The sequence below is a fragment of the Vicugna pacos genome, chromosome 1 (genome assembly GCF_048564905.1).
Source record: "Vicugna pacos chromosome 1, VicPac4, whole genome shotgun sequence".
Lineage (NCBI taxonomy): Eukaryota > Metazoa > Chordata > Mammalia > Artiodactyla > Camelidae > Vicugna > Vicugna pacos.
This window is the reverse complement of record NC_132987.1, coordinates 123,750,262-123,776,788: the sequence shown is the minus strand read 5'-3', so window position 1 is coordinate 123,776,788 and position 26,527 is coordinate 123,750,262. Positions and strand designations below refer to the sequence as shown.

General features: G+C 64.9%; 1 protein-coding gene across 4 annotated transcripts in view; it reads right to left on the bottom strand.

The window, feature by feature from the left end:
- COL18A1 (collagen type XVIII alpha 1 chain) overlaps window positions 1–26,527 on the bottom strand; it is an 85,790-nt gene that overhangs the window by 11,549 nt on the left and 47,714 nt on the right. For 3 of the 4 annotated variants that reach the window (XM_072970409.1, XM_072970389.1, XM_072970395.1), the window contains 27 exons: window positions 22,432–22,976; window positions 17,543–17,638; window positions 16,718–16,777; window positions 14,884–15,013; window positions 11,710–11,786; window positions 11,130–11,315; window positions 10,823–10,849; window positions 9,655–9,717; window positions 9,463–9,549; window positions 9,092–9,145; window positions 8,793–8,951; window positions 7,882–7,944; window positions 7,299–7,325; window positions 6,014–6,145; window positions 5,761–5,823; window positions 4,813–4,839; window positions 4,259–4,294; window positions 3,788–3,850; window positions 3,423–3,458; window positions 3,033–3,122; window positions 2,491–2,520; window positions 2,381–2,407; window positions 2,074–2,136; window positions 1,749–1,823; window positions 803–829; window positions 527–580; window positions 145–219 (listed from right to left, as the gene is read on the bottom strand). In XM_072970409.1, coding sequence (XP_072826510.1) covers window positions 145–219; window positions 527–580; window positions 803–829; window positions 1,749–1,823; window positions 2,074–2,136; window positions 2,381–2,407; window positions 2,491–2,520; window positions 3,033–3,122; window positions 3,423–3,458; window positions 3,788–3,850; window positions 4,259–4,294; window positions 4,813–4,839; window positions 5,761–5,823; window positions 6,014–6,145; window positions 7,299–7,325; window positions 7,882–7,944; window positions 8,793–8,951; window positions 9,092–9,145; window positions 9,463–9,549; window positions 9,655–9,717; window positions 10,823–10,849; window positions 11,130–11,315; window positions 11,710–11,786; window positions 14,884–15,013; window positions 16,718–16,777; window positions 17,543–17,638; window positions 22,432–22,976 — 2,372 coding nt within the window. The remainder of the gene's footprint in view (window positions 1–144; window positions 220–526; window positions 581–802; window positions 830–1,748; window positions 1,824–2,073; window positions 2,137–2,380; window positions 2,408–2,490; window positions 2,521–3,032; window positions 3,123–3,422; window positions 3,459–3,787; window positions 3,851–4,258; window positions 4,295–4,812; window positions 4,840–5,760; window positions 5,824–6,013; window positions 6,146–7,298; window positions 7,326–7,881; window positions 7,945–8,792; window positions 8,952–9,091; window positions 9,146–9,462; window positions 9,550–9,654; window positions 9,718–10,822; window positions 10,850–11,129; window positions 11,316–11,709; window positions 11,787–14,883; window positions 15,014–16,717; window positions 16,778–17,542; window positions 17,639–22,431; window positions 22,977–26,527) is intronic. The other variant, XM_072970403.1, reaches the window with a different exon arrangement.

The window sequence follows — 26,527 nt, the reverse complement described above, 5'->3', positions numbered from 1 at the left end:
ATGTCTGAGGACCAGCAGAGCTGGTCACACAGAGAGCCGCTCAGAAGTGGCCTCCCACAGGTGAGCTCTGGGACCTGAGCTGCTGTGGCCCAGCCCTCTGGTCTGGGGTCCTGCCCTGCCCCACCCACCCTTTGGGACACTCACCCTCACGCCGAATCCCACGCTGGCATCTCCCGGCTCCCCCTTCTCCCCTTTCAATCCGTTCATCCCGGGGCGACCCTGGGGCAGAGCACAGCGGGTGGGAACTGCTGGGTGCTGGCCAGCACCGTGGCTGCGGGCCCTGGGGGGCTGGCCCAGCAGCTCCTGCCCCTACCCAGGACACTGCCTCCTCGGGGTGTCTGTCCGTCTGGGACCCAAGCTGCCCGAGTGGGGCTGGGAATCCCTGGCCTGAGTTTGGAGAGAGCTGTGCTTGGGGGTTGGTCCCTGGGAAGGACAGCAGGGGGCCTGCAGTCCACTCCGCTTCGGGTCCACTGTCCCCCCGGCCTGGGCTGCTACCCACACACAGCACGAGAGCCCAGGAACTTACCGGCCGTCCAGGGAAGCCAATCTCTCCCTTGTGCCCCGGCCGCCCATATGGGCCCTGCAGGGGGAGCCAGGTTTTAGGTTAGCGGAGACCAGCCCCTGCTCCGGCGGTCTCCCTCCCGACACCTGCCCCCAGGTCTGGAGGTGCAGCTCGGATGCAAACTCAGCCGCCCACGCCCACCCGGCAGCCAGAAAGGAGGTGGTGCCCTCGGCAGTCTCACGTGTCCTTTCACACTGACGCACATGTGTGTGCACTATGGGGAAACCCAGGCCTACTCACCGGGGGTCCTCGAAAGCCGGGCTCACCCTGAACAGAAAACCAGAGAACCCATTAGTTCGCTGAAGGCTACCCTGCACCGGGCAGCCCCCAAGGGGTCCCTGGGTCCATCTGGATGCCCCCAGTGGTGCCCAAGGCACTGCCTGAACCCAGGGAGGGAGGGCCACAGCACAGGAAGAAGGCTCTGGGCTGAGGCACGTGTCCTGGGCACCTGCACGGGGTGCACGCTGGGGGCCCTGAAGCCTGGGGGGCTGCTCCCCAGGGCCCTGGCTGGGGTGTGTGGGCCCCGACCTCAGACGTGATGCCAGGTGGGGCTGGCAGAGTTCTCTCCACTTGGGGCCCTCTGCAGGCCTGCCCCCCACAGCCACCCGATCCCGAGTCCAGCTCCTCTGCCTGCCTGAGGGGTCTTCTGTTGGGGTCGGGGGTCCCAGAGCACGGGCCTCCCAGGAACCCATTCCCGACCCCACCATGCTTGGCTCCCTCCTGAGGTAGGAAGGTTGACATGCCCACCCCCAGAGGCCGAGGGCCAGCCGGACACCACAGGGTAGTGGGGGAGCTCCCGAAAGGAAAGGCCCAGGCCCAGGCCCAGGCCCAGGAACTGCCCAGAGCCGCGGCTCCCGAGAACCCCCAGCTTCTCTGCAGGGCAGGCTCAGCCGACAGGGGCAGAGAACCACCACAAGGGGCTGGTCAGGCTGAGGCCAACATGAGCGTGCCAGCTCTGGGGCCCTGAGGACCCTCCCAATAGGGTGGTGGGAGAGGACAGACAGGGACAGGCGAGGGCCCAGGCTGCAGAAGGTTCCGGAGCTGAGCTCAGCTGAGGTTCTCATGCACGGGCGGGAGCTGGCCCCTCTCGGGAGGATAGACACCTCCGTGCTGTTTCCAGAGCCCCCAAAACTTTGTTGCCCCAGCCTGGACAATGGCACAAGCTCGGCCCAGACGCCCCCCTCACCTTCGCTCCCTTCTGGGCCAGGGACGTTGCTCTCCCGTCGGGGCTGAAGACCATGCCCGGCTCACCCTTCTCACCCTGGAACCGGGCAGCGCGGGTCAGGGGGGGCCAGCTCTGGAAAGAGCGGGTCCTCCCACCCCTGCAGTAGCCCGTGAGTTCAGGGCACCAACGCCCCGGAACTGGAGCCGTGAGCAGGGCCTCCCCGGGCCAGTGGAATGACCAGAGGAGAATCCACCACAGGCCCCGGGCCCCTCCCCCGCAGCAGTCACCCGGTGGCCCCACTGGGCGGCAGAGAGGCTGCCCCGAGCAGACGCGCCCAGCCCCTCACCTTGGGCCCCGGGGGGCCCTGCTGGCCTCTGGAGCCCAGGTCTCCCTTTGGCCCGGCAGGCCCCTGTAGAGAGATGGGTGGGGCTGTGGGCTCTGCCCGGCCCCCAGAGGGCTGCCCGGAACACATCTGCCTGGTCTCGGCCAGCTCGGGCAGAGAAGGGCCAGTGACCCCCACCCCTGCCTCAGACATGTGCCCCGGAATCCTCGCTATGTTGGGGGGGGGCCTCCGCTCCGGAGCCATGAGGTTCCTCAGTCTGAGAAGCAGAGCCCGCTCCCGGCGAGGGTGGGGTGGCGCGGGAGGTACTTACGGGAAAGCCTGCAAGCCCCGTGCGGCCCTGGGGGAGAGAGCGACAGTGACGACAGGCCCGGCCGGGGGCGGCCACCCAGCGCCCCCAGCGCCGCCCGGGGACGCTCATACCTCGGGGCCCGACACGCTCGCCACCGCCCTCTGTCCGCCCGTCGGCAGAGCCACACAGTCACGGACAGGAAGGAAAGGAGACCTCGTTACAGTCAGAACTCAACTCCCGGTACGTCACCCCCACACAACACAGAAGCCAGACGTTAAATGTGAAAGTCAGTTTTGCCATCAACGGCCTTTCCGGCTTTGGCCTCAGGGTCCCTCGGAAGACAAGTGGACCCTCCCCCGGGGGTCTGCCTCCCACACCACAGAACTAGCCTGCGACCCTGGGACCAGGGGGCCAGGCAGCGTCCCCACCTCGCCACGCTGAGCACGGGGGCCGGAGGGCACACGCCACATCCGGAGCGGGGTGACACGCAGACAGCATGACCCGAGGGCAGCCCGGGAAGGCCTGGCTTCGACAGCCGAGAATCCCCACCGAACCAGCAGACTGGGGCCCCGGTGTCCCTGGGGGTTGCCCCGCGGGGGGCGGCTGGTGGCCCTGACTGCAGCCAGTGCTGGGGGTCCGGGCCGAGCGAGTGCCCACCCTGCAGCGTCCTTACATCCTGCTCCGACACGTAGACGACAGGCCCAGGGGGCCCGGGGGGGCCGGGGAGGCCTGGCTGTCCCACTCCATCCTTCCCTGGGTCGCCCTGGAAGGGAAAGCGTTCTCTGTGGCGGATGTGCTGTCATGGCATTTCTGGCCGGGACCCCAGAGCCCACCCAGGAGTTGGACAGAGCTCCTGGTGCCCACGGGGTGTGAGGAGGCTCCTGGGGGCTGAGCACAGTGGCCCCAGAGCGCCCCCTCACCCCAAGCAGGGCAGGCTCTGAGCTGGGACCCCCCACTCCAAGTCTCTGCGGCCACGTGAGTGGGTGTGGGGCGTAGGGCAGCACCCTACATGCCACCACGCACCTGCTGCCCCATCTGCGGGCCCCCAGGCCCCCAAACTCACTTTCTCTCCCTGGGTCCCTTTTTCTCCTTTGGGCCCCTGTGGAGACAGGAAGGAAATAGTTCGTCACACACAGAACACGAGCCCTCCTCCATCCCAGCGGCTCCAGGCCCCCGGGACTGGCCCTAGTGAACACGTGGAGTTCTTCCTTCACCGACCAAGCGGGACCCGGGGTGGGGTGGGAGCCACGCAGGAGACCCCGCTGGCAGCCTGGACCCCGACTCCTGCCCCATGGAGCTGGGCTTGCTGGAGCTTGTGGGGCACAGAGACCCAGTTGGGGGGCCCTGAGAAGACACGGCGTGCCAGCTCTCACCCAGGCATGGTGACTTCGGGGGCGTCGCCCCCAGCAGCCCCTGGTGGTCACTCACCTGGGCTCCAGCCGCGCCCTCTCTGCCAGGGAGGCCGGGAGCTCCGTCTGCTCCAACTTCTCCCTGCAACAGACACGAGGGGAGCACGCGTATCAGCCTTGGCCCAAGGAGCCACGGCCCAGGGAGCCACCGCATCCGGGAGCCGGCCAGGCGGGGTTTCTGCTGGCCTCCTCAGCAGCACCGTGGGGGCGGGGGAGCGGGTGGGGGTCAGGGGGCGCCACTGCGGAGCTGCGCGGGGAGGAAAGGTGTCCCGTGGGAAAAACTGGGGACCTCCAGAGGGGACGGGGGACAGTAGGAGAACACAATGGTCCTGACATAGACTCATCTCTGTTTACTGCGGGCCCAAGCGAACGGAGCCAAGGGGGCCACAGCCCAGCCAAGCCCACCACCCTCAGCCTGGGGCCCCTCCCCACCCCCCAGACCAGGGCTGCCAACATCTGCCCATTTTCTGAACAGACAAAGTGTTCTTACCTTGGTCCCTGGTGGCCCTGTGGCTCCAGGATCCCCCTAGAGTGGACAAAGGGCTCTGTGGGGCCACAAGTGCTGCCCACCCCCAGGCGGTGCCCACCCCTCCTCCGGGTACCACGCAGGAGGCCCCACACCGCAGCTCCCACTCAGAGCTGAGGGCCCCAGACCCAGAGGCCACAAGCTGCGGGGGGTGGGGATGCTGTCCTTCAGGGATGGGGCGGGAGCAGAGCCGCCAGGGAGCTGGAGGGCCCAGCAGGCAGCCAAGAGGAGCGTCCAGGGTCTGCAGGGCCATCCACTGCCCCGGCTGGGGCACCCTCCCTGAACCCCTCACTCTCCCCAGGTCGGCACACACCGCAGATGTGTGGAGCCAGGGATCTCCATTCATGCGGTTAGAAAGATGGGGTGGCCACCCCCCCCAAACCAAGCTCTGGGAACCATTTAGACTTTTCCGTATTTTGCAAATTTCCCACGAAGGGCTCAGGGCCACCGGGAGGCAGCTCCTGGCAGGGACGGGGTGCAGCAGCGGGCACACCCGGGGCTGCTGATCTCTCACTGACCTTGACTCCGGGCAGGCCGGGCGGTCCCTGTGCAGGCAGAGGAGGAGGGCCCATGTCAGTGCCGCCCCTGCCCCAGGGGGCAGCCTTCCCCACAGGAAAACAAGCCCCCTAGTGCTCACAACTCTCAATCGAAAACAGGGAAAAACGAGTTTGCCAACAGGGGCCTGCACACCCCGAAATCCTACCAGACACCGCCTGGAGCCCCAGAGGCGGCGCACAAACTGGCCGCGTGGGGGCAGGCGTGCTGAGAGTCACCCCGACACAAAGACACTTTCGTTTCATTTAGCTAGAAACAAGCACATCTGAACACTGAGCGAACAGGAAGCCACCTCTGGCCCCCCGGGGCGCCGGCTGGTTCACCTCGCACTCACCGCCAAGAGTGCCCGCCCCCCCAGAGGCCCCGGAGCAGCACGCTGACCGCTCCGGAGGGCCCCCTACCCGTCCCCTGCCCCCTCCAGGGGCCCAGCCAGACACTGGCTCCAGATCCCCCCACATCCCTGCTGGGGCTGTGTTGACCCCTCCAGCTCCTGAGGGGAGGAGCCCTTTCTCTGTCCTTCCTGGGAGTCCCGCCCCCGGACACGCCCCGTGCGCTTCTGTCTGGCCTAAGCCCGGTTATTTCGGGATGTCCACGCTCAGCTGAACCTGTCCTGACCAGTGTAGGTGTCAACGGCGAGACAGACTGGGATGCCACAGGAACATCCCCACGTTTTTTTAATTAAAATTCTGATCGGGGTGAAACCAAGTAACAACGTGCCCAAATCAGAGCCAAAAAGAAAGCTGTGCTGGTTTTCCCAGGAAGGCCCACCTTCAGGGCCCAACCTGCCGCTCATTCAGCTGGACCACCAGCCGCAGTTCCCAAAGGCGGCTCGGGGGGCGGACAGGGCCCGGACGCGGGCTGCTCCCGGCTCCCGCTGCTGGCCAGTCCCAGGCACAACCCGGCCCCAGTACCTGCGGCCCGTCAGCGCCTCGGGCTGTCGACCAGAAGGGTCCCCCGGAGCCTTCCATGTCGTCCTGCAGGAGAGCCCACAGGGACACTTGGGTCTGCGTGTCTGGTGACGGGAGAGACCCTGCCAAGGCTGCCAGTGGCCCACGGCAGACACCAGGTAGTGCCGAGCAGCGTAGATTCTGGGGGTGGGGCGTGGCCGCTGCCCAGCAGTGGGGGTCAGTGGGTGCCCAGGGGCCAGGAACAGCAGGTACTCACAAATCCTGCGGCGAGTCCTGGTCCTGGCGGCCCGGGGGGGCCCGGGGGCCCTGGAGGTCCTGCTGGTCCTGGGGCTCCCGCCAGGCCGTGCTCCCCCGGAGCGCCGATGGGCCCAGGGTCTCCCTTACTTCCCTGCGGATGGGAGAGAATGTCACTGCTCCGGGCTAAACCCCGGGCCCCTGCGCGTTCGTACAGGCACCTCATGTCTGAGAAGCCAGGGGGTGAGCAACACACCAGGGCCGTGCAAACCCGCAGCAGCTCTTCCTTCCGGCCTCCCGGCTTTATCCACTTCACCGGGGCCACCCGCAAGACCCAGAGACAGGGGCGGGGGCCCGACACGCCCCTCCTGGGCAGTCAGGGTTCGATGTGCCGGGGGTGGGGGGGCGAGGCCGGGGCCTGGGGCCCCGCTACCACGAGGAGGGGCTGGCGACTGAACGTCAGGCTGTGACACGGACCCCGGCCTGCGTATCTCATTCAAGAAACTCGCGTGGTTTCATCCAAGCCGAGAGTCTCTACTTGGGGCCCAGGGTCTCCAACTGGAAGTGGAACCTGGTCTCACCTTTGCTGAATTCCACCCCCACTGGCACCTTCTCCCTCACCAGTGTTTCTCGTTCACCCCCGAAGCTCGTACCGCGTGTGAGCACACGGGTGTGACCGGAGCTTCTACTCTGCACCTCCCTCCCCTTCAGGCCCCTCCGGGCCTTCTAGCCGTCGCCCTCCCCCCCAGCCCACAGGGTTTCCCTGGCGGATGGGCCTGGAGCTGCACCACCTCGGGCAGCTTCGCTGGTGACGGCCCCTGGCACTCCTGGAGGGTTCTGGTTAGTGCCCGCCGGTCCAGCCCACGGGGGGTCTGGGTTCCCCAGGGGCCTCAGGGCGGCCGCGATGGGGGGGAGCAGATGCAGCCATGAGGACCTGCACTGAGGTGGCCACCGCAGGGCCAGCCCTGAGCAAGCGCGCAGGGGAGCCGCTCTGGAGCACCCCGGGGCCCGGCAGCACCCGATCCCCTCCAGCCCCAGGACCCCTTCACCAAGCAGGGTTTGCTGGGCTGCCAGCTTCTGAGAGCATCTGGCCTCGTTTCATCCGCATATCAAAACAAGAGGACACAGTATCAGGACAGACATGCTGCCGGACGCCGGGGCGACTCCTGGCTGAATCCCACTACCAGCGCCAAGGAGAGTTTGCTCTCTCGGCCGCCAGCCCCTGCCCCCGCACCCTCGCGAGGCACTCCCACGCGCTGGGCCGCCCCCTCGTAGGGACAGGACAGCAGCAGGCCACGTGTCTGTACCTTGGGTCCTGGGGCGCCCACCTCGCCCTGCGGGAGGAGAGGAGAGTTACCGCCCATCAGACGGAGGTGCCGACGGCCAGAGAAAAGGAAACAGCATCTCAGCTCACCCCGACCCACGAGGTCACGTTTTCGCCTTATACCAACTCTCCCCCCAAAAAAGGCTCCGAGTGTCCCCTTTGGCCCTGGCGCACCCCTGGCTGTCCCCCCTCACCCCCACTTTAGCGGCGGTCGGAGGCCCCTCGAGCTCCATGGTGCAGAGCAGCGGCTCTGAGCAGAGGCTTCACTCGAAACAGCTGCCTCTGCTAAGCCCCAAACAGCCAGGCCCTCGCGGAGGGACCGCAGGGAAGCGCGGCTCCTGACGGCTAACCGCTGGGAACAGCACCAGCGAGGTCCCGCTTTCACAGGGGCCTCGGCAGCCGGCTCTGAGCAAGCGTGGGAAGCCCCAGGCGCGCAGGCTGTCGGGGCCACCACAGCAGTGCCGGCGGGAGGGCCGTGGCTGCCTGTCGGGGCGGAGCGCTCGCGGCCCTGGGCAGCACCACCCTGCGTGGTTTCTGCCCTCTGGACGCCCGGCGGGGTGGCTTACCAGGTTGCCTTTCTGGCCGGTCTCGCCTGGTTGCCCCTCTTTTCCTGGAGGACCTGGGGGCCCCTGGGGAAGAGAAAAGCAGAGTGGGGGGCCAGATGGAACTCCCCCGCCGAAAAGGATCTGCAGGTCAGCGGATTGCCCGCACGACCACAGGTTTTCTGGACGAGAGCCGGAAGGTCCCCGACAAGGCCCAGCGTCCCCGGCTCCCAGGAGATCCACCCACAGTGCGCGGTCGAGGACCCTCAGACAGCGCGCTCTTTTCAGTTTAAGTTGCCAATCAAACTGGGAGGATGAGAAGGGCTGCCAGTCCCGAGGGGGCGGGGCAGCCTCACGAGATGTTGGGGCCGTGGCCCTCACTAAACAGGTCTGCGGGCCTTCAGCAGGGGGACCCTTGTGCCTGCAGAACTTTACGTCCAGAGCACCTCACCGGGTGAAAACCGGGCCACACATGGCTGGTTCCCTGGGCCCCCGTGACAACAGTGAGCTCCTGGGGCACCCACCAGGCCACGGTGTCCCCAGTGCCCACAGCAAAGGGGCAGCAGGCCTGCGGGCCCCGTGAATAGTGAGTCAGCCAAATATGGGCTCCGCGCAGTGGAGCCCACCCCCACCCCACGAGAATCACCCATGGAGGTGGCCTCTACCAGGTCAGCTGACCACCCAAGGCCAGGGAGGCGAGCGGCCTTGCATCTGATCACCAGCAGGTCCACAGCCAGAACCACAGGGCTGCCCACTCAGGCCCAGAGATGGGAGTCCCCCATGAGGAAGTGGGGGGCAGTGGGGAGGACTGGGGAGTGCAGAGGTGGTAAGGGAGGCTTGTGCCCAGACAGGGGAGGGCCCCATGCTCACTGCCCCCCCAAAACCGGGGTAAGCCCAGATGTGGACAAGGGCCAGTGAGGGGAGGCAGGCCTTACCGGGGGCCCAGGAGGCCCGGGGGGCCCATCTCGCCCAGGCACTCCAGGAAGGCCTGCGGGTCCGGGGACATCCGAACTGTTCATCCCGAAGCGGCCTGGCTCTCCGGGCAGGCCTGGGACGCCAGGGGGCCCAGGGGGGCCGGGGAAGCCTCGAGGGCCCTGGACACAGAAGAACACAGAACAGTCACTACACACAGCACAGCCAAAGGATGACCCCCTCCCACCAGGCCTCGTCCCTCCACGGGGAGCACTGGTGCCCTGGGATGGCAGGCAGCGGCCACAGGCTGAGGGACACTCACGCGGAGGCTCTCCGGGTCGCCACCAAAGCCAGACCCCTCCATGTCAACGAAGGTCTGAAGGGAAAGCCCAAGAGTCCTGTCACCAGGAGCTCAGACCGTCCCCTGCTCAGCCTGCGCCCCGCACTGCCCCGTGGCCCTCACCACGCGAGACTTCCACAGTGAGAACCAAAGAAGTGACCATGGGCTCCCCGGCCAAGAAGAGAACACGAGAGGGAAGGCAGGCAAGGCCCCAGCCCCCCACCAAAGTCAGAGGCAACTGTCCCGGGCCTGGACACCCCTCCCCGGGAAGGCTGGTGCCGGATCTGAGCACGGCGGGAGGTCCCACTGCAGGGACAGCGGGCAGACCCTGTGGTGGAACAGGGAGGGCTCACCAGCTTGTCGTATCTGAAGGAGGGTCCCGGTGGCCCTGGAGGCCCTTGGGGTCCTGGGGGTCCCCTTGGCCCGACCCCAGGATCCCCCTGGAAACAGAAGACCCTGGTCACATCAGGTGCACGACGCCACCCCAGGTCAGCAATGGAGACCGGCACGCGCCCGCCCCACGCCCAGCCAGGTTACTCTCTCACCTTCTCACCCTTGGGGCCCACGTCCCCTGGGGTTCCCGGGAAGCCCTGCGGCCCAGTGTCTCCCTGTAAGACAGAGGCCAGGGAGCTTGGTCAGGAGGAGGCCCCTCCGTCCCCTCCCTGGCTGAGCCACCAACGTGGGGCTCCGTGCCCCCAGAGCAGTTGCCGGGCCCTCCCAAGGCAGCTAGGACATCGTGGGGGCCGCAGGCGGGCACCACCGACCTCGAGGACGTGAGGTCCCCCAGCGAGGTGACTACAGCATCCCTCAGACACCCTGCTGGAGGGCGGACGCTCTGCCCAGTGTGTGTGCGCGCGCGCCCACGTGTGCTGGGGGCACCACGGACTGGAGTGCTCACGCGTGCACTGCCCAGGTGAGCGGGCGGAGGCCGTGCGGCCTCAAGGACCTCAACGCATTTGAGCCTCCATGCCCAGGGCTTCTGGACCGGAGGCTCCAACGCACCCTGATTCAGCGAGCTTGTTAATCCTGGGTCCTGGACTCCGCGTGCTCACGCACACACGTGCACACACATGCGCACACACATGCGCACACTCTCGCTCTGCCCAGGACCCCACCACACCTGAGCAAAGCTGTGTCCTCAGGTATGAAGAGGCTGGGGCGAGCCCCGTATCAACACACAACCCACCCTCCTGTCGTCCCCGAAGGCCCCCTGCCCCCCGCCACTGTTCTCTGCGCTGTTGTTCCCCAAACCTCCGCTGGAACCTTCCTGTGTCATTTTTTTGTTCCTTGGAAATAGCACTTGTTGATTTTTAAAAATCTGAACTGAGTGTTTTAAGGTATGAACTCTCACACTGACACGCCCGAGCCGCCGCCGCGAGCACCTCTCTCCCACGTGTCGTGCCCCGACCCCCACGTCCATCTCGGTTACGGTTTCTTCTCTAAGAGCCTGGAAGCTACACCTTCTGTCCGTCTCCTTGGCTTCCTGGGAGTCCGAACACCTCAGCACACATGCATAGCTTGGTATTTTTCCATCAACACTTAGACTTCTATTTCTTAACAAATATCGAGTTGCATTTTCAAAATGGCTTCGCTCTGAAATCTCTCAGTGCGGTGAGTGTGAAGAGGCGCGGTGGGGGGCGGGGGCGGGGGAGAGCCTGAGGGTCTTGCGGGAACGTCACTTACAACTGAGGCTCTGAAAGAAAAGCAACTTACGGGCCTCCCATCTTCGCCGGGGTCTCCCTGCAGGCGGGAGAGAGACCGTCACTGCCCAGCCTGAACACGGAAACAGACCCCCACCCCAGGCCCCTTGGCAAAATGACTCCCCCCGGAGGGCGGCTATGCGCACAGAGCTGGAGCACCTTCCGTCCGGGGCACCGCGGTCTGCGTCTGCGCCCGCTGGCCCTGAGCTGGCTCCGCCTGCACCCCGACCACCCTCCAGCTCTGCCCCGGGAATGGAGCGGCCAGGATCCTGCTGCCCAAGCGCCCACCCCCGCTGGACAGAGGAGAGACAGGTACTCACAGGCTCGCCATCCCTTCCAGGGGCGCCATCTTTCCCCGGTGGTCCTGGGGGTCCAGGGGGTCCCTGGGGCCCGGGAACAGGCTGTGCGTCAGGGCTCTGCACCACTGGTCCCGCAGGACCCTGGGGACCCGCCGGGCCGGGCAGACCCTGAGCGCCTGGCTCCCCCTTCTGACCCTTCAGGCCTCGCTGGGGACAAAGAGGAGAGGGTTCAGGCTGGGAGAAGCCACACGCCTGTCCTGGGCTGGGCGTGGGGTGGACAGGCACGGGGACACAAGCAGGACATGCAAAGTGGACATGTTCAGTGGACACACATGGGCACTGGCGGGGGGCTGCCTGCCGTCCCGCAGACCCGTCTGATCACGGGTGGCCCGTGCTTCAGCCCGGGGGCCTCCCCAGCCCTGGACACCTGGTGGCTGCGGTGCCCATCACGACCCACCACAACCCACCACGCACCGGGTGTGGGAGGGGACACAAGGACACTGTGAGCCCCAGGGCTTCAGCAGGGGCCCCAGTGGGCAGGCCCAGGACACCGACCACCCTGGGGTCCCCATGGTCCTGGGTCACGGGGAGGTGGCCTCACCTCTTCCAGGCTGCCCCCAGGGCTCCACACGCTCCTGTCCCACGTGGTGACGGCGCCTGAGCTGGGAAGCGTCTGAGCTGGGGGAGGCACAGGAGGCGATCAGACCCCGGGGTGGCCTCCGCTCGCCGCCCCTGCCCATGGCCCGGTGCTCAGTCCCAGCCGGGCCCAGAGCAGGCGCCCCGGCTCCCTCTGCCTCACACACTCAACCACTCCTCCTCTGGACGAGTCCTCAGAGTCGGCTGCTCCCATCACAGCCCTCCTCCCCGAATGCCACAAGTCTCCCGAGAGCCAGAGCGTCCGAGAGCCTGACTCGCCTTCGGGAAACGCAGCGGCGTTCTGTGTGGTGACCTAACACACGCGAGTCTCCCGCGGGCCCTGGGGACCTGCCAGGCCCGGCAGACCCCCTGCGGCTCCTCTTGGAGGCGCGACGGTGGGGGTTTCAGGACCCGTCGAGGGTCTGCCCGTGGGCCAAATCCACCCCCAGCCTGAGCTAAGGGTGGTTCCCACAGAGCTGTAAAAGCAACGGAACACGGAGAAGAGCGCCCGCAGTATGGATGACCGCAGTGTGGATGCCCGCAGTGTGGACGCCCGGCCCAACACATCGTCCTGCTCGCCTCCCCTCCCCCGCCTGCCGGTTCACACCCGACTGGGTGCAGTGTGGCATCTTCCCCTTCGCGATGGACTCGAATGTGGGGCTCCCCGAAAGCTTTCCTCCGACAGTGTTAGCTCTGCTGAGTCAATTACAAGCCAGGATTCACGCCACTTTCAAACGTCACGTGCTCCTGGGGGCTCTCTACCCTCGCTGAGTCTGGTCCTGCTCTGACAGTGCTGGACGCTGGGCGTGGGGGCTGGACGGGACACGAGGCCCTTAAACCGAATATGGATGGGCCACCCGGGAGGGGCACACCTGTGGCCACTCCACGGGGGGACACCCACCACTGCCTTTGGCCAGCGCCTGCCCCCGGGCACTGCTCAGTAAGCCAGCCTCCTGTCAGTGCCTCCTGGGTGCCCAGCAGCCCCAACCAGCCCCGGGCAGACCCACCATGAGTCCCCAGTCGGCCACCAGAGGGCAGCCCTGCCCCGCGCCCGCGTTGTGGAACCCTCCCAGACCTAAATGACCATGATTTAAGGCAAATTTAAAATCCCTGCCCCAAAGAGCATCTAAAACTGCAAACGCATCGCTCAGAGAAAGCAAAGACCTAAATGGACAAAAGGAGAGAGGCCCTGTGTTCTGGAGTCAGAAGACAGCGCTGCCGGACGCCCAAGACCGTCCCCCAAATTTACCTCCAGCATCAGCAACGCTCCAGTCATAACCCCAGCACGCCATCTTGCAAAACCTGACAAACTGAATCTAAAATTCCTGTGAAAACGCAGACATGGAGCACCAGAGCAGGTCTGCAAAGGACGAGCAGAGCTGAAGGCCTCACAGCGCCCGGTTTCAGGGAGATTACAAAGCCAAGTGATGGGACCCTGAGGAACAGCTGTCAAGACGGTCAGACGCGCCACAAAGCAGGGTCCGGAGCGGGCCCGCACACGCGCAGTCCTCAGCAAAGGCACGGACGCAACGCAGCGGGCAAAGCACGGCCCTCCCGGCAGACGGGGCCGGAGCCCCTGGGACCCGGACCCAACGCGGCGTGTGGGGCCACGTCCGGGGTCCAGGCCTGAGAGGAAACCTCACCCTGTGGGACAGATGTGACACCAGCGTGAGAGCCTCACCTAACTGCGCCAAAGCCAAGACCTCGCTCTCCCAGGTCACTGCCCACAAAACGACGAGACAGCCCACAGACCGAGCGCGTCCGGAGCAGGAGGCCTGCCCGCCCCGCCCGACCGGCTCCGCTTAGCTCGACGACCTCCAGGTCTGACACAGCGATGTCCGTCAAACACACTCTGATGAAACCTCCAAACAAAGGCGAACAAAAAATGACCCCAGACCCGTCAGGCAGCCTCCCACGGGCCCCGGGAGGGCCCCTGGACCAGGACCTGGGCCGCCGGGCACAGTGGGGCCGGGGTGGGCGGACTCTGCGGCCCGGGCGGGGGCGTCCCTCACTCAGGATGCTGGGGACCCGGTCGTGCCCTCGAGAAGCGTCTCTGTGACAGATACAACAGGCACACGTCCCCGAGCACCGGTGGGAGGACACAGGGCATCAACAGCAGGGACCCAGGGACCGCGAGCAACTCTCTCCTGTTCTTTCCTGCTTCTGAGCTGGCCGCGCTGACACGCGCTATTTCAGTGATTGTAAAAAGCAGTACGTGCTCTTCTCCTAGAAGAAGTCCGTGCAATTTCCTAAACCACTGGCGTGAGCGTGGCAGACAGAGCTGTGCAGGTGTCTCCCTAAGGCCCCTGTCCCCTGGCTGCCGGGTCAGACTCCAACCCTGGCCCTGGTGTGCGGGGGCCTTGGAGAGTCGTTCACAGGTCACACCTGCTGAGGTTAGGACAGGAGAGTGTCCTGGACTGTCGGGGTGGAACTCCGTGCTCACGTCAGGCCCCCACACAGAAGAGGAGGCGGGAGAGGAGGTCGGGAGATCCGCAGGGTGAGAAGGCCTCCACCCGCCTGGACTGCTGGGCTGGGAGCTGGGGATACGGTGGCCTCTCGAACCTGAGAGTGACCCCTGGCTGACAGCAGTGCGGTACCCAGAACCTCTGTCCTACAGCCATAGGGGGCGGGACCCTCCATACACCTGAAGGCCAGGAACCCGATCCTCCCGGAGGGAAGGCAGCCCCGGGCGCCATGTGGGCCGATCTTCCACCGGCGACAGCGAGGCAACTTTGTGGCCGCCTGTCGCGGCGACAGGCTGTGCACTAAGGCATGTCCACCTCCCCTGGGTCCCGGGCTCCGAGTCCGTAGGGACTTCCTGGCCCCAGACGCCGGCCTCATCGCAGCGGCCCTGGGCAGAGGCGTCCCTGCACCTCCTCCCTCAGCACTGGCCTCACGTCCCGGAGACTCCGCTGCCCCCAGGCTGGGAAGGGGCGGCACCCTCGGGCCGGTCCCCTCGGAGGCAGCAGAAAACACAAGGCAGCGAGGGGTCAGGTGGGAGCGGACCCCACAGTCCGGAATGTTTGTGATGGGCGGGAGCCCCTCGCCCGCCACACACAGACACGGACACACGCTGGGCACACACTCTGCGCACACGCACACACCGCCGAGGCGCACAGCGTCCCCGGCGAAGCTTTACCTCCTAACCAAGACGCCGTGGCTTCCTCCTCGATTTCGTCAGTTCTGGTGTCTTCCTCGCTGCCAACTCCAGCCAAGGGTGGAGAAGTGACCGGGGGAGCCTTGGGGAGCCTGGGTTCCAGGGGCACGCCCTGCAGGACAGAGGGGAGAACAGCTCAGCGGCGTGGGTGGCCCGTGAGGGCACGTCCTGGTGAGGACGTCAGGTTTAGACGCATCTGATTACAAAGTGAAGTATTCATGTATTTTAAAAGAGGGAAGAAAAAACCATCAGACTGCTGCTTAGACAGAAGAGACCAGCACCTTCCAGAGCTGTGTTCTTCTGAAGGGCTCATGGGGGTGGGGTGTCCTCGCCCCGTGAGCTCCTGAGCTCCGCACACCTGGAGGAATGGACGAGCCCGCCCCCCACCCGGCCCCTCAGAGACCCTCAGGAACCCTGGCTCCTGCCCGTGGTCTGGACAGTGAGGGGCAGACGGTCATCTCCATCACAGACGCCCACAGACGGAGGGAGCTGCCCGCATTCACTGCACCAGGGAAGCTGTGGCCACGACACATGCCCGGTGAGGACCATGACGTGGTGACTTATGCCCACCCCCGACCTGAGGGGATGAGGCCGGCTCTGCTCTGAAAACTGGCTTCCCTGTCCCCAGAGGCACGTGGAGCCTCGAGGACGTGGGCACAGGTGCACGTTCCTCTGTGCAGTGAAGGTGTTTCCGCGACCACTGCTCCCCTTGTGGCACAGGCTCCCTGGCGACACTGCGGGTCTAGGTGCTCGGAACCAGCATCCCCATGAGGCCGTCCGAGGGCTCCCAGAGCCGGACACCCACCTTCCTGCTACAGCCACAGCCCACTGATTCAGCGAAGGTCCCCGGGGCCTTCAGCTGGTCAGCCAGGCCAACACCCCAGAGAAGGAAGCCCGCTCACTGCAGCCTCTGCCAGGTTTTCTGAAGCAGGAGCAGGCCAAGGATGGCTGGCAGGTCAGGGTGCAGAGGCTGGGGGTGTGTGACAGGGACCCCACTTGGCCTCTGACCTCCTCCGTCTGCTAAGAGGCCCTGTGTCTGCAGCACCTCACTCCTCGGCATCGCTGGGCACCACCGTCCCCGTGGTTCCCTGCGTCCAGATGTGCTAGTCTGTGCGGAGGCTCCTGGGTGCAATGGTTGAGGACATGCTGGCCACGTGACCCCGGGCAGGGCCGTTGGGGGCACCACTCACTGATGCCGTCCAGGGGGCTGCCGGGCACCAGAGCCAGCACCCCAGCGCTGCTGCCCAGAGAGCTGCTCCGGCCACGGCAGGGCCAGGGAGCCTCTCCTCAGGTGAGTGGAGGCCACCCACTGTCCGCCCCAGGGCAGTTCTGCACCCGGCCCGTCACAGCCCCTCGACGGCCAAGCCCTGGGAGAAGGCGACATGAGACGGGTGCTGGGCGGTGGGCGGGGGCAACACGGCTGTCCAGCGGGAGAAGGTGGCGTCCCTGCCGTACCCAAGATGCCCGGCCCTGCCCGTGTCCCGGGGGCATGAGCTGCAGAGCAGGGCAGGCCTCACCTCCTGCCCGTCAGTCCCTTACGGCCCCGCAAGCCAACGAGAGATGCCAACACAGGTCAAGGTCACCCCAGACACCCAAGGAAGGTCCCGACCAGAAACCAGGTGGCAAAGAATGTTCCCTCGAGCAGCCAAGAAGGTGCACCCTCGACAGCCTGAGGCCGAGCTCCCGGCCGGCTTCCAGCTGGGGGTTTGTCTTCGTGACGCAGGGAGCCCTCAGGAGTCCCACGTGTGTGTGAGCACACATGCCCGACCGCGCTCCACGGGCGTCCGGAGGGCGGTCTCGGCCTCCTAGCACTCACCGCCTCCTCCCCAAGACGCTGCCGGGTCCCCTCGAGCCCGCTGCCGAAGTCTCCGGACACCTGCAGGGTTCAGGAGACAAGCCGGTGACCAAAGCCCCTCGCAGGGCCTGGGAGCCCAGGACGGAGGGAGGCTGGGGTCTCGGGGGCCGTCAGGAAGGCACGTGCCAATCAGATGGACCAGAGTGGCCTTGGAGACCAGTCTGGCTCCTGGCCAGACGCACAGGGCCACAGAGCAACGCCTTCCTCTCTTGTCACCCTGTTCCTGGGACGCTGTTCTGGGACATGGCTGGGAGGAGAGGCCCCGCAGAGGGACGCACCCCTCACGTCCCGCCCGGTCCCTGCATGTGGCTGGACAGCCTCGCTCTGTTCCTAACACTGTGGTCATGGGGCACTGCTGAGATCTGAGGTCCCCCGGGGACACGGCCTTCCTCCTCCTCACCTGTCCTGCACCCCCGAGAGCCAGGGTGTTCCACACTTAGGCCCCACGCGACTACACTCAGCACACGCGCCCACACACGCTCATGCACGTGCACACTCACACGTCTGCTACCGACAGTGTCACCGCTGGCTTTTTGAGGGGTGGTTCTAACTTGACCTTCACTCTGTCCCGTGTATGCTTCCAAGTGGGAAGTTCCAAGCAAGGGAAGCTCTTTCTGACGTTACAAGATAGACAGAAACCCGACCCCGGGTTACCCGGGCCTGGAACGCCTCTTTCAAAGGAGGCCTTTCCAGTCCCATCACCCTGGGGTTCCAGGAAAGGCCCCACCCCCAGCTGTGCCCCCCCCAGGGCAGGGAGCCCTGCTCAACTGCAGCAGGGCCACTCACCCCGTCGTCCGCGTCGTCCCGGTCGTCCCCGTCCTCCGGGCAGTGCAAGGGGCTCACCTGGGGGTCTCCGCGCACCCGCAGCTCTGAGATCAGCCCCTGAACGCAGAGGGAGAGAAAGGTCCCCAGGGGCCGGGGGCAGGAGGCACAGGGCGCAGGCGGCTGGCAGCCGGGCCCGTCTGAGGGCGACTCCAGCAGTGACGTCACTGCTCCCTCGTCACCACTGTCAGCGGCACGTGCTCCCAGCCCCGCGCTGGTGCCAGGACCCGGCGCTGCAGGCGTCCATGGTCTTGTTGCAGGGGAGGTGTTAGGGGTGTGCGGTGCACCCAGGTAGGACAGTGAGACCAGGGCGGGCGGACGGTGTCCCCTCGGGCCAGGAGGTAGATGCGCCGAGTCGGGGGAGACCAGCCTATTGTTACACCTGGGCCGGCGCAGACGCTTGTGTCCAGAGCCGAGCCTGCCTGGCAGGTCCCTCCCGTACGCTCATGCCCCGCCAGATGTAGCTCCATCCTGGCCTCCCCCAGGCGCCTTCTAACCCGAAGGACCGCTTTGGATGGGTGCTGAGAGCGCATCCAGCAGGGACGGGGGCCCCTGGGCCCCGGGTAGACCCCAGGGCCAGAAGCCCGGCTGCGGGTGGGAGAGGCCACCCGGGGCTGGAGCTCCGGTCTGCAGAGGGGCAATGCCCCCAGCCACGAGGAGGGGATTCGGCCAAGCGCGGTGGCTGCCTTGTTCGCCAGGTACGTGTCCTTCCTCCCTGGAACCATGGATGCTCCGACCACCACGGAGGGCGCATGGAGGGTGTGCGTGGGAGAGCACGTAAGTGTGCGTGCGCGCGAGCACATGTGCGGGGAGGTGCAGGCCAGGAGCAGGAGTCCTGCAGTCAGGCCCCCTCCCTCCTGCGTGGGCAGCACCCCCCCCACCGTCCAGGCTCCAGGAGCGCCCCCGCCCACGGGGAGCGCAGGCCACACCAGACTGAAGAACAAGGGTGGCCTCTGGGCTCAGGCGGGCCAGCAGTCGCTTCATGCTTGGGATGCAAATTCTCAGCCCACCCAGCTGCACTGAAAGAGGAGCAGGGCGGCCCCAGGTGACAGATACCAGGCCTGAGAACCCCAGGGAAGCCCCGAGGGGCCAGATACTGAAGTTCTAGAAAGCCACACTCTGAAGCTCCCCTGGGGGCACCTGCTCTGTGGCCGTGACGGGGGGAGGGCACGAGGCTCCTAGCAGGTGGGAGTCAGGGTGCCCGACATCTGTGCATGACTGTCCCCACACCGACACTGTCCGTGAGGCTCTGAACTTCCGACAGGCCAGGCCCACCGCAAACGCGGGCCTGCAGGGCTCCGGCCCCCAACACCGCCTGCTTGCGCAGCCGGAGGTCTCCCGAGGACACGGTCAGCTGGGGAGATGCCAGGTGCACAAAGGCCACAAGGGCCCTTGGCCCCTTGCAAACACTGACGGACTTGGAACCAGATGTTATGAAATCCAGACCGTTTGAAATGTGTCCCGTCACTGCCCTGCTAGGGCGACTGGTCTTAAAAGTTGTATGCAGACGATCAGAACCTGAGAAAGCCCATCTCTGGTCACTGGTGTTGGGGCCACCTCCCAGGGACCTCGGCTCTGGGGGCCTCCGACCCACCCCTTCTGCTCCGTCTGGAAGGGCTGTGTCCTGGCCACGGGCAGGGGGGCTGAAAGAGCCTGCATGGGGGCAGGGGTGGGAGCTGCTGCACTCCTGGGCCCACCTCGCTCCTCCCTCCTCTGCTGGCTGACCCCTGGGTTGGCCCGGTCCCTCGTCACCTACCCCAGCTGTAGCTGTGACTGGGCCACACTGTCACTGTCCCACCTCCTTACACTTCCTGTACCAGCCTCGACGATTTGCACGAAACTCTTACAAGCACCTTCCCCCCCATTCCTCCGTCCCATTAAGCCAGGAAATTACACAAATGCTGCAGCACTGTGACCAGGCTACACTACTGGTACGTGCCGCTCCAGGTGGCCGAGAGCGCCAGTGACAGTGACCTTAGCGCCCCGAGCTGCCCCTCGGTCAGGAACAGCAGGTCTGCCGTGGCTGGACTTGGGGCCGCAGAGGGAGGTCTGGGGGCGGGTCAGAGGGGGCTGGCACTTTCCCTGCCTGCTCCGCACCACCATCCCGGCACCGAAACTGCCCAAACCCAGCGCGGCTGGTGGGCACCCTCCTGGCTTCAGGGGGCCAATGGCTCACTTCTTATAGAATGTGGCCAACAAAGCCACCTGCTAAGGAAAACTCGTAGCCTCCAGCACCCTCGTGACAGAACAAAGCAGTGCGCCGTCACGGTGAGGCGCACGGCCGCAGTGCAGGCCCCGGAAGGCCAGGCCACGACTCTCATCCCCAGGCGCCTTCCTGCCCCTGGCCCAGGACGGGGGTCCCAGGGGGTCTCAATAAACAGACAACTGAACCAAACAGAACCTGGGTAAAGAGGAAGGTAATTCCATGACAAGAAAAGCAAGCAAGAAAGAGGAAACAAGTCAAAAAAATCGAACTACAGAGTACGTGAAAAAGTGAAAAAAAAAGGAGGTGGCTGACCACTGAAGAAGAGTTGGAAGCAATGTTCTGAGCAAAATGTTGCAACGACCGGGTGGAATTAGGGATTTCCCAACAGACACTTCTTACCAAACTGACTCAAGAAAAAGAAAGAACCTGAAAACACCAAGGACGCGCAGACGCTGTTCTGGTGGCAGAACACAAAGGACCTGCAGGGACGTGGGGACCGGCGCCGGGCTGCGGGTGGCTGCGGGGTGGGCTGCGAGCCGGGTTGCGGGGCCGGGCGGTGGGTGGGCGGCGGGCCGGGCAGTGGGCGGGCTGAGGACCGGGCGGCGGGCTCGCCGCTCGTCTCTGCCAAGGCTTACCAACCACACACGGGAGCGACTCTCTCCCAAGAGCCTCGCCTCAGAAAGGCGGACCAGCCTTGTGCTAAACCCACCTCATCCCGGACCCCCACCTCAGACAACATGGTTCTCCTCCCACCTGGCCGCAGTCTGACCGAACACCCACAGAGGTTCTGAAGCATGAGTGTGCGGGGCCGTGAGGAGCCCGGCCGCACGGCTGGGAGTCGCACACGTGAAACGCGCAGCAGCGCCCACGGAGGCCGAGCCGGGGCCAGACGGGCCTGGCAAGCCTGTGCTTCTCTCCCTGGGTGTCTTCTCCAGGCCGGATTTAACCACATAGACACTTAAAATGTCCCAATGGTTTTAAAAAAAAAGACAAGGTGAAAAGACAAATGAAAAACTGGGAAATAAAATTTGCAGCAAGCGTGAAAAACAAATGATCAGTGTCTTTCATACGTAAAGAGTTCATACAAACCAGTAAGAAACCGAAGCCATTAAAACACACACACACAGAGTGGAATAAACAGGCCAGTCACAGAGGAAGAAATGCAAATAGCCACTAAACACACGAGTAGTAAAGCCTGTCTTCGCTGACAACCGAGGGATGCACGTTAGAGCACACAGACACGAGAGCCTGCACCTCCTCTGGCAAATGTGCTCTGTGCAGATGACACCAGTCTGGCACAGCCGAGAGCAGAGGCACGCTGGGCGTCCTCGCTGCACGGTGGGGCGACCTGTCAGCGCCGTGAGGCAGGCGCCCCGTCCCCCCTTTCCTGTGAAAGACACACAGAGCCCATGGGGCGTTTTCCATCCCAAAGAGGCTGGGAAATCTCGCAACAAATCGCCAGTAAACACAGTGCTGCCCAGACAGCAGGGCTCTCTGCCTTTCTCCAGCTAATCATGTTTGAGGATCAAAATGGAAACACAAAGAGGCCCAGTTTGGTACCAAAGTCCTGCCAGCTCCCAGACCCCATGGGGGAAAGTTCCTGCCAAAGGTGAAAGGTCAGCTGTCAGAACCGCGTCACCCAGGGTTTAGAACAACTCTGACCAAGCAGTCTTTGTCTGGGCGATAATTAACCTTCTGTCCCCGGGGAGACGTCCCCCATTCGCGCACACAGGGACCCCTGTCCTGACAGCCCGGCAGGGGCGTGCCAGCTGCAGACTGGCCGCAGTGTTGGAACTCGAGGACGTGTGAATCAGCGCCGCTGAGGGTGCCCACGCGCGACCTCCAGGAGGCGGGATTCCAGCGAAAGGTTCCAAGAAGCGTGGGGGCCGAGAGCCCAGGAGAAAGACTTCACTAGGATCGGGGATCTGCCTGCCCCCTAAATGAAGGCAGGGCCAGGCCGAGGGGGAGGGGGCTCCCTGGGGACAACGTGGAGACAGCCACATGCCGGTCACTGGCGGGGAGATTCTGCCCATGCTGCTCTGAAGGGGAGGCCTGTCCCGGGGCTCACTGGCCATGGGGCACCACACAGTTGGGCAAGATAATCATCAGCATGACTGAGGCCGGCACGCAGCATGAACCCCTGGGCCCGCCCAGCAGGCGTGAGCCGGACCCAGAAAGGCCCCCACTCGGTGCTCTGCTGCTGCTGCCTCGAAATTCTTACTTTTCTCTGTGCACGATCTGTAGCTGAACCTGGACCCTGCCCCCAGCTCGGTGATGGTGCAGGGTGGGGCCTGGAACCCAAGGGGCGCTGCACACACGTTCGGACACACATTGGCACACAGGGTGGGGCTCCTGATGATGGCAGGGGTGGGTACCCAGTTAAGAAGGTGGTCCAAGGGGCCACTCGGGCTGGCTGGGGCGCAGAGAGGCGGGAGCATCAGTGGTGTACAAGACCCGTGGGAGACCCTGCGCTGGTGGCGGAGCGGTTAGCATGGCTGCCTTCCAAAGACCTGTGGGAGCTGGGCGGCCTGAGGGCCCAGGCCCTGACCACAGGCAGCCTAACTCCCTCCCTGGTCTCCTGTCCCTGGAGCCGCCCTTGTCCCCATCGCCAGCCCCTGCCCCGGGCGCGGATGGCCATCGCGGTTACCTGGAACTTGTCGGGGTCCGCTCCGCCAGCCTGAGCCACGAAGACGCGGGCACCGGGCTCCAGCTGCAGGCCGCGCAGGGAGCGCGCCAGGGGCTCGCGCTGGACCAGCTCGCAGTCCACGAAGAGAGCGGCGTGCGCGCCGTCCACGCTGAGTGCCAGGCGCGTCCAGCGCTCGTCCATCGCGGGCAGCGCGAAGCTGACGGCCGTGCGCGTGCGGGCGGCGCCGGGCTCCGTGTACAGCAGCTGCACCTGCTGCTGCCCCCCGCGTGCCGCCGCCAGCTTGACGCCCACCGAGACCACCGCCTGCGCCGCGTCGGTGACGGCGAACAGCACACCCGCGTGCGCCGAGGCCGGCCGCACGCGCGCCAGCAGCGAGAAGTCGCGGAACAAGGCGCCGGGCAGGAGGCTCTCGGCCGCCTGGCCGCCGCCGCTCTCCGGGCCGAACTCGTAGGCGGGCCCCACGTCGGGGTCGTGCACCAGGGCGACCTGCCGGGGCGGGGGCTCCCCGAGCAGCTGCTGGAGCCCCACCTCGAAGCCTTCCCTGTCTGCGGAGAGAAAGACAGCAGTGAGGCCGCGCGCCACGGCGGAAACCGAGGCGGGCTGCCCTCCCGCCCGCACCGTCCTGCTCCCCTGCAGCGCCGGCAGGGACTCGGCGGCTCCCCACAACCTGCGTCCATCCAGGCGCCGCGCTGGATACGGCTGCCTTGAGCCCCGCGCTCTCGCGCACCGGCTCGCTGCCGCAGGTGGGGTACAGCAGATCCTCCAAAACGAGCGCGGTGGTAAGCGCAGGGGCAGGCCAGGCCAGCTCAGCGACCCGACCCCATTAGCACAAGGAACCCACGCACACCCCACATTCAGAGCCACCGCTCACCCCCATCCTCTTGCTGCAACCCCACACTCGTGCTCGGACCCCGCCCCCATCCCCATGCTGGGACCCCGCCCCCATCCCCATGCTCGGACCCCGCCCCCACTCCCATGCTTGGACCCCGCCCCCATCCCCACGCTCGGACCCCGCCCCCATCCCCATGCTGGGACCCCTAGGAGAAATGCCCCAGGCACTGGTCCCTGCACCCCCGCCCACCCCAACCCCACCACACCCCAGACGTTTGTTTATCTTATAGACATTGCAAGGACACAAAAAAGATGCACCCAGGGTGTGCCCTGAGCTGTGTCTACGCTAGCAACAGCCCCAAATGAACAAAACCCCCAGGAAAGGGAGGTGGTGAGTGGGGCTGCGGTTCTAGGGGCCCTGTTTAGCCCGTGTCTTCCTTGTCTGCTCACACTCGGCACAGTAGACCCCACCCAAGCCCCCAGTCTGTGCGGGTTTTACCGGGCAGCAGCTGCCTCACAAGGCTCCTGGGAGGTGGGGCTCCTCGCTGCCTCCGCCCACAGCGGATGCCACGGCCACCTGACCAGATGGGGCTGCATGATGGGTGACCCAGGAGGGCCCCGCTTTCCCCGTAACCAACTGCTCACACTCCCGGCCCCATCCTCCCTTCCAATACCCGATGGGCTCTCCTCCCCCTCCTCCTTAGTCGTCAGAGTCCTGGGGCCCCCACCATAGACGCCCCCTCTGCAGTGTGGGCCCAGGCTGGGCTATGGTGCCCAACCTGACCGAGCACCTGGACCTGGCTGAGCCGTGGGTGCAGCACAGAGTGGGCTGCTTCCTAGGCGTGCAGGGGCCACTAGCAGCCTGCATTGACACCCTGGAGGGCGCTGACGATCTCTGGGACCAGGGGTGTCCAATGTTGGGGGGGAGGACGGGGCCTACCTCCCTATCTGGGGCTGAGGCCACTGCCAGACACAGGAGAGGGATAAACCCAGCTCAGGGAGAGGCCCGCCCACCAGCGCCCTCCCTGACCACCTGTGCTGCCAGGCAGAGCCGTGATTTGGGGCATGGTCTGGCCACGGGCCCCACCGAGGCCTCTCCTCAGAGGACCTCGCCCACAACCTTGGAGGTGGGCACACGGGGAGTTGCCCCCCTGGGAAGCGGCTGCTGGCGTGTGGCTGTCCTGAGGAAGGCTCGGCTGAGCCCCTGAGTGTGAATGTGTGCGACGGTGTCAGTGCGTCAGCATGCGTCAGTGTCAGTGGGCGCCTGGAGGCGGCTCCCAAGTGTGGGGCCAGGCGGACCTGGGCCCTCCCGGGACAGAGCAGAGGGGACAGGTGCTGACCCCGCCTTCAGAGCCCCGGCCGTCCACCAAGATGCTGGCTGCTTTGGGTCCCTTTGGGTAAGGAGGGCCCAGGGCCTAGGTGGCCGCCCAGGAGAGGCTCTGAGATCTGGAAACAGGTTGTCGCCAGCCTGAGTGCCAGTGGCCCCGGCGTCCCGACTCAGCTGTCCCCAGAGTTAAACCTGGATGTGCCTCAGCACCGCCCTTCCTCCCAGGCAGCCTGCACTTTTCCAAATCAATTAAGAACGCGAGACGCAGCAGCCACTGACATCCTGGGCTGGAAGACAACAGTGCATTCCAGGGGCAGCCCCAGGGACCCCAGAGAGGCCTGAGCAGCTCCTCTCCCAAAGTTCTCCGGTTTCTGCTCCACAAAATTCTTCATGGTTCCCTTCGGGAGTAAGCGACCGAATGCCGCGGCCCTAAGATCACCGGTCCACCCTCCGGTTACAGGCATCCCGAGCGGGGCCATGGGCCCCCCGCCCGCCGGCCTGGCAGCGGCTCTGCCAGAGGCACAGCCCCCAGACCACAGAGTCGGGGCGTGCCTCGCTGAAGACAGTCTCCTTTCAGCAAACAGGCCAGCCACGACCAGGGGGGCTTGAGCCCGGGTCCACAAGGCTGGTTCAGCATTTGACGATCGATTCCCGTCGTCACATCAACAGGCTAAAGAAGAAAAACCACGTGGTCATAGCGCTAGACGCAGAAAAGACTGTGTAAACTCCAGCATCCATCATGATGAACGCTCTCAGTAAGCTAGGAATGGCGGCTGTCGACGAAACACCGGCAGCTGGCACCATCCTTCATGGTGAGAAGCTTGACGCTCTCCCGCCGAAACCAGGTTCAAAAAGCAAGGCAGCCCTCCCACCGCGCCCTTTCAACATCCTGCTGCAGTTCTAACCATCGTGAGACAAGAAAAGGGAAGGGAAGCACACAGACTGTGAAGGAAGAAATAAAACAAATAGTTTGTAGACGACATGAAAACCCAAATGGAGAAACTCCAAAATGATGGCCTAGAAAACACTCCTGGATGAGCGATGATGGGGGGTCGTGGGGCACGAGGTGACTGTACAAAGCCAAGCATCTTCCTACAAACCAGCGACGAAGCCAAACACACACGCCACTTACACCAGCAGCCCCAAGATGAAGTGCCTGCTTCCACCTCCAGTGGGTGTAATGCAACAGCCGCCTGCACAAGCGCTGCACGAGGAAACCTGCGGGACTGATGAGCAAACCGAAGGACTACACGGATGCGGAGGGGTCCCACGTTCACGGAAGGACGCAGTGTCGTCCATGCGGTGAAGAGACGAGTGGAACAGAACAGGGAGCCCAGAAACAGACCCACTGGAACACAACTAGCTAATCTTTCCTAAAGAAGCAAAGGCAACACAATGGGGAAAAGACTGGCCTTTCAACCAGTGGTGCTGGAACAACTGGACATCACGTGCAGAAAAAGCTATGAATCCAGACACAGACCTCCCACCCTTCACAAGAATTACCTCACAGTGGGTCACAGGCCCAAATGTAACATGCGAAACTGTAAAGCTCCCGGAACGTAACAGGGAGAAGCCCTGCATGACCTGGGGTTCGGCAGCGACTTTTTAGACAACGTCACAGACACGACTCATGACAGGGCTGATACGCGAGGCCTCCTCGAAAGGAAAAGCCTCTGTCCTCCAGAGGACACTGAGGAGGATGAAAAGACGAATCACAGGCTGGGAGAAAGTATTTGCCAAACACCGGCTAGACAAAGGACTGTTAGCCAAATGCACAGAGGACACTTAAAGCTTTAAATAAGGAAGTGAGGAGCCCAATTAAAAGTGCGCAGCAGATCTCAACAGACGCCTCATCAAAGACCATGGATGCGAATAAACGCACGGAAAGGTGCTCCACGTCCGACGTCGCTGGGAAATGCAAACTGAAAAAGTGAGTCA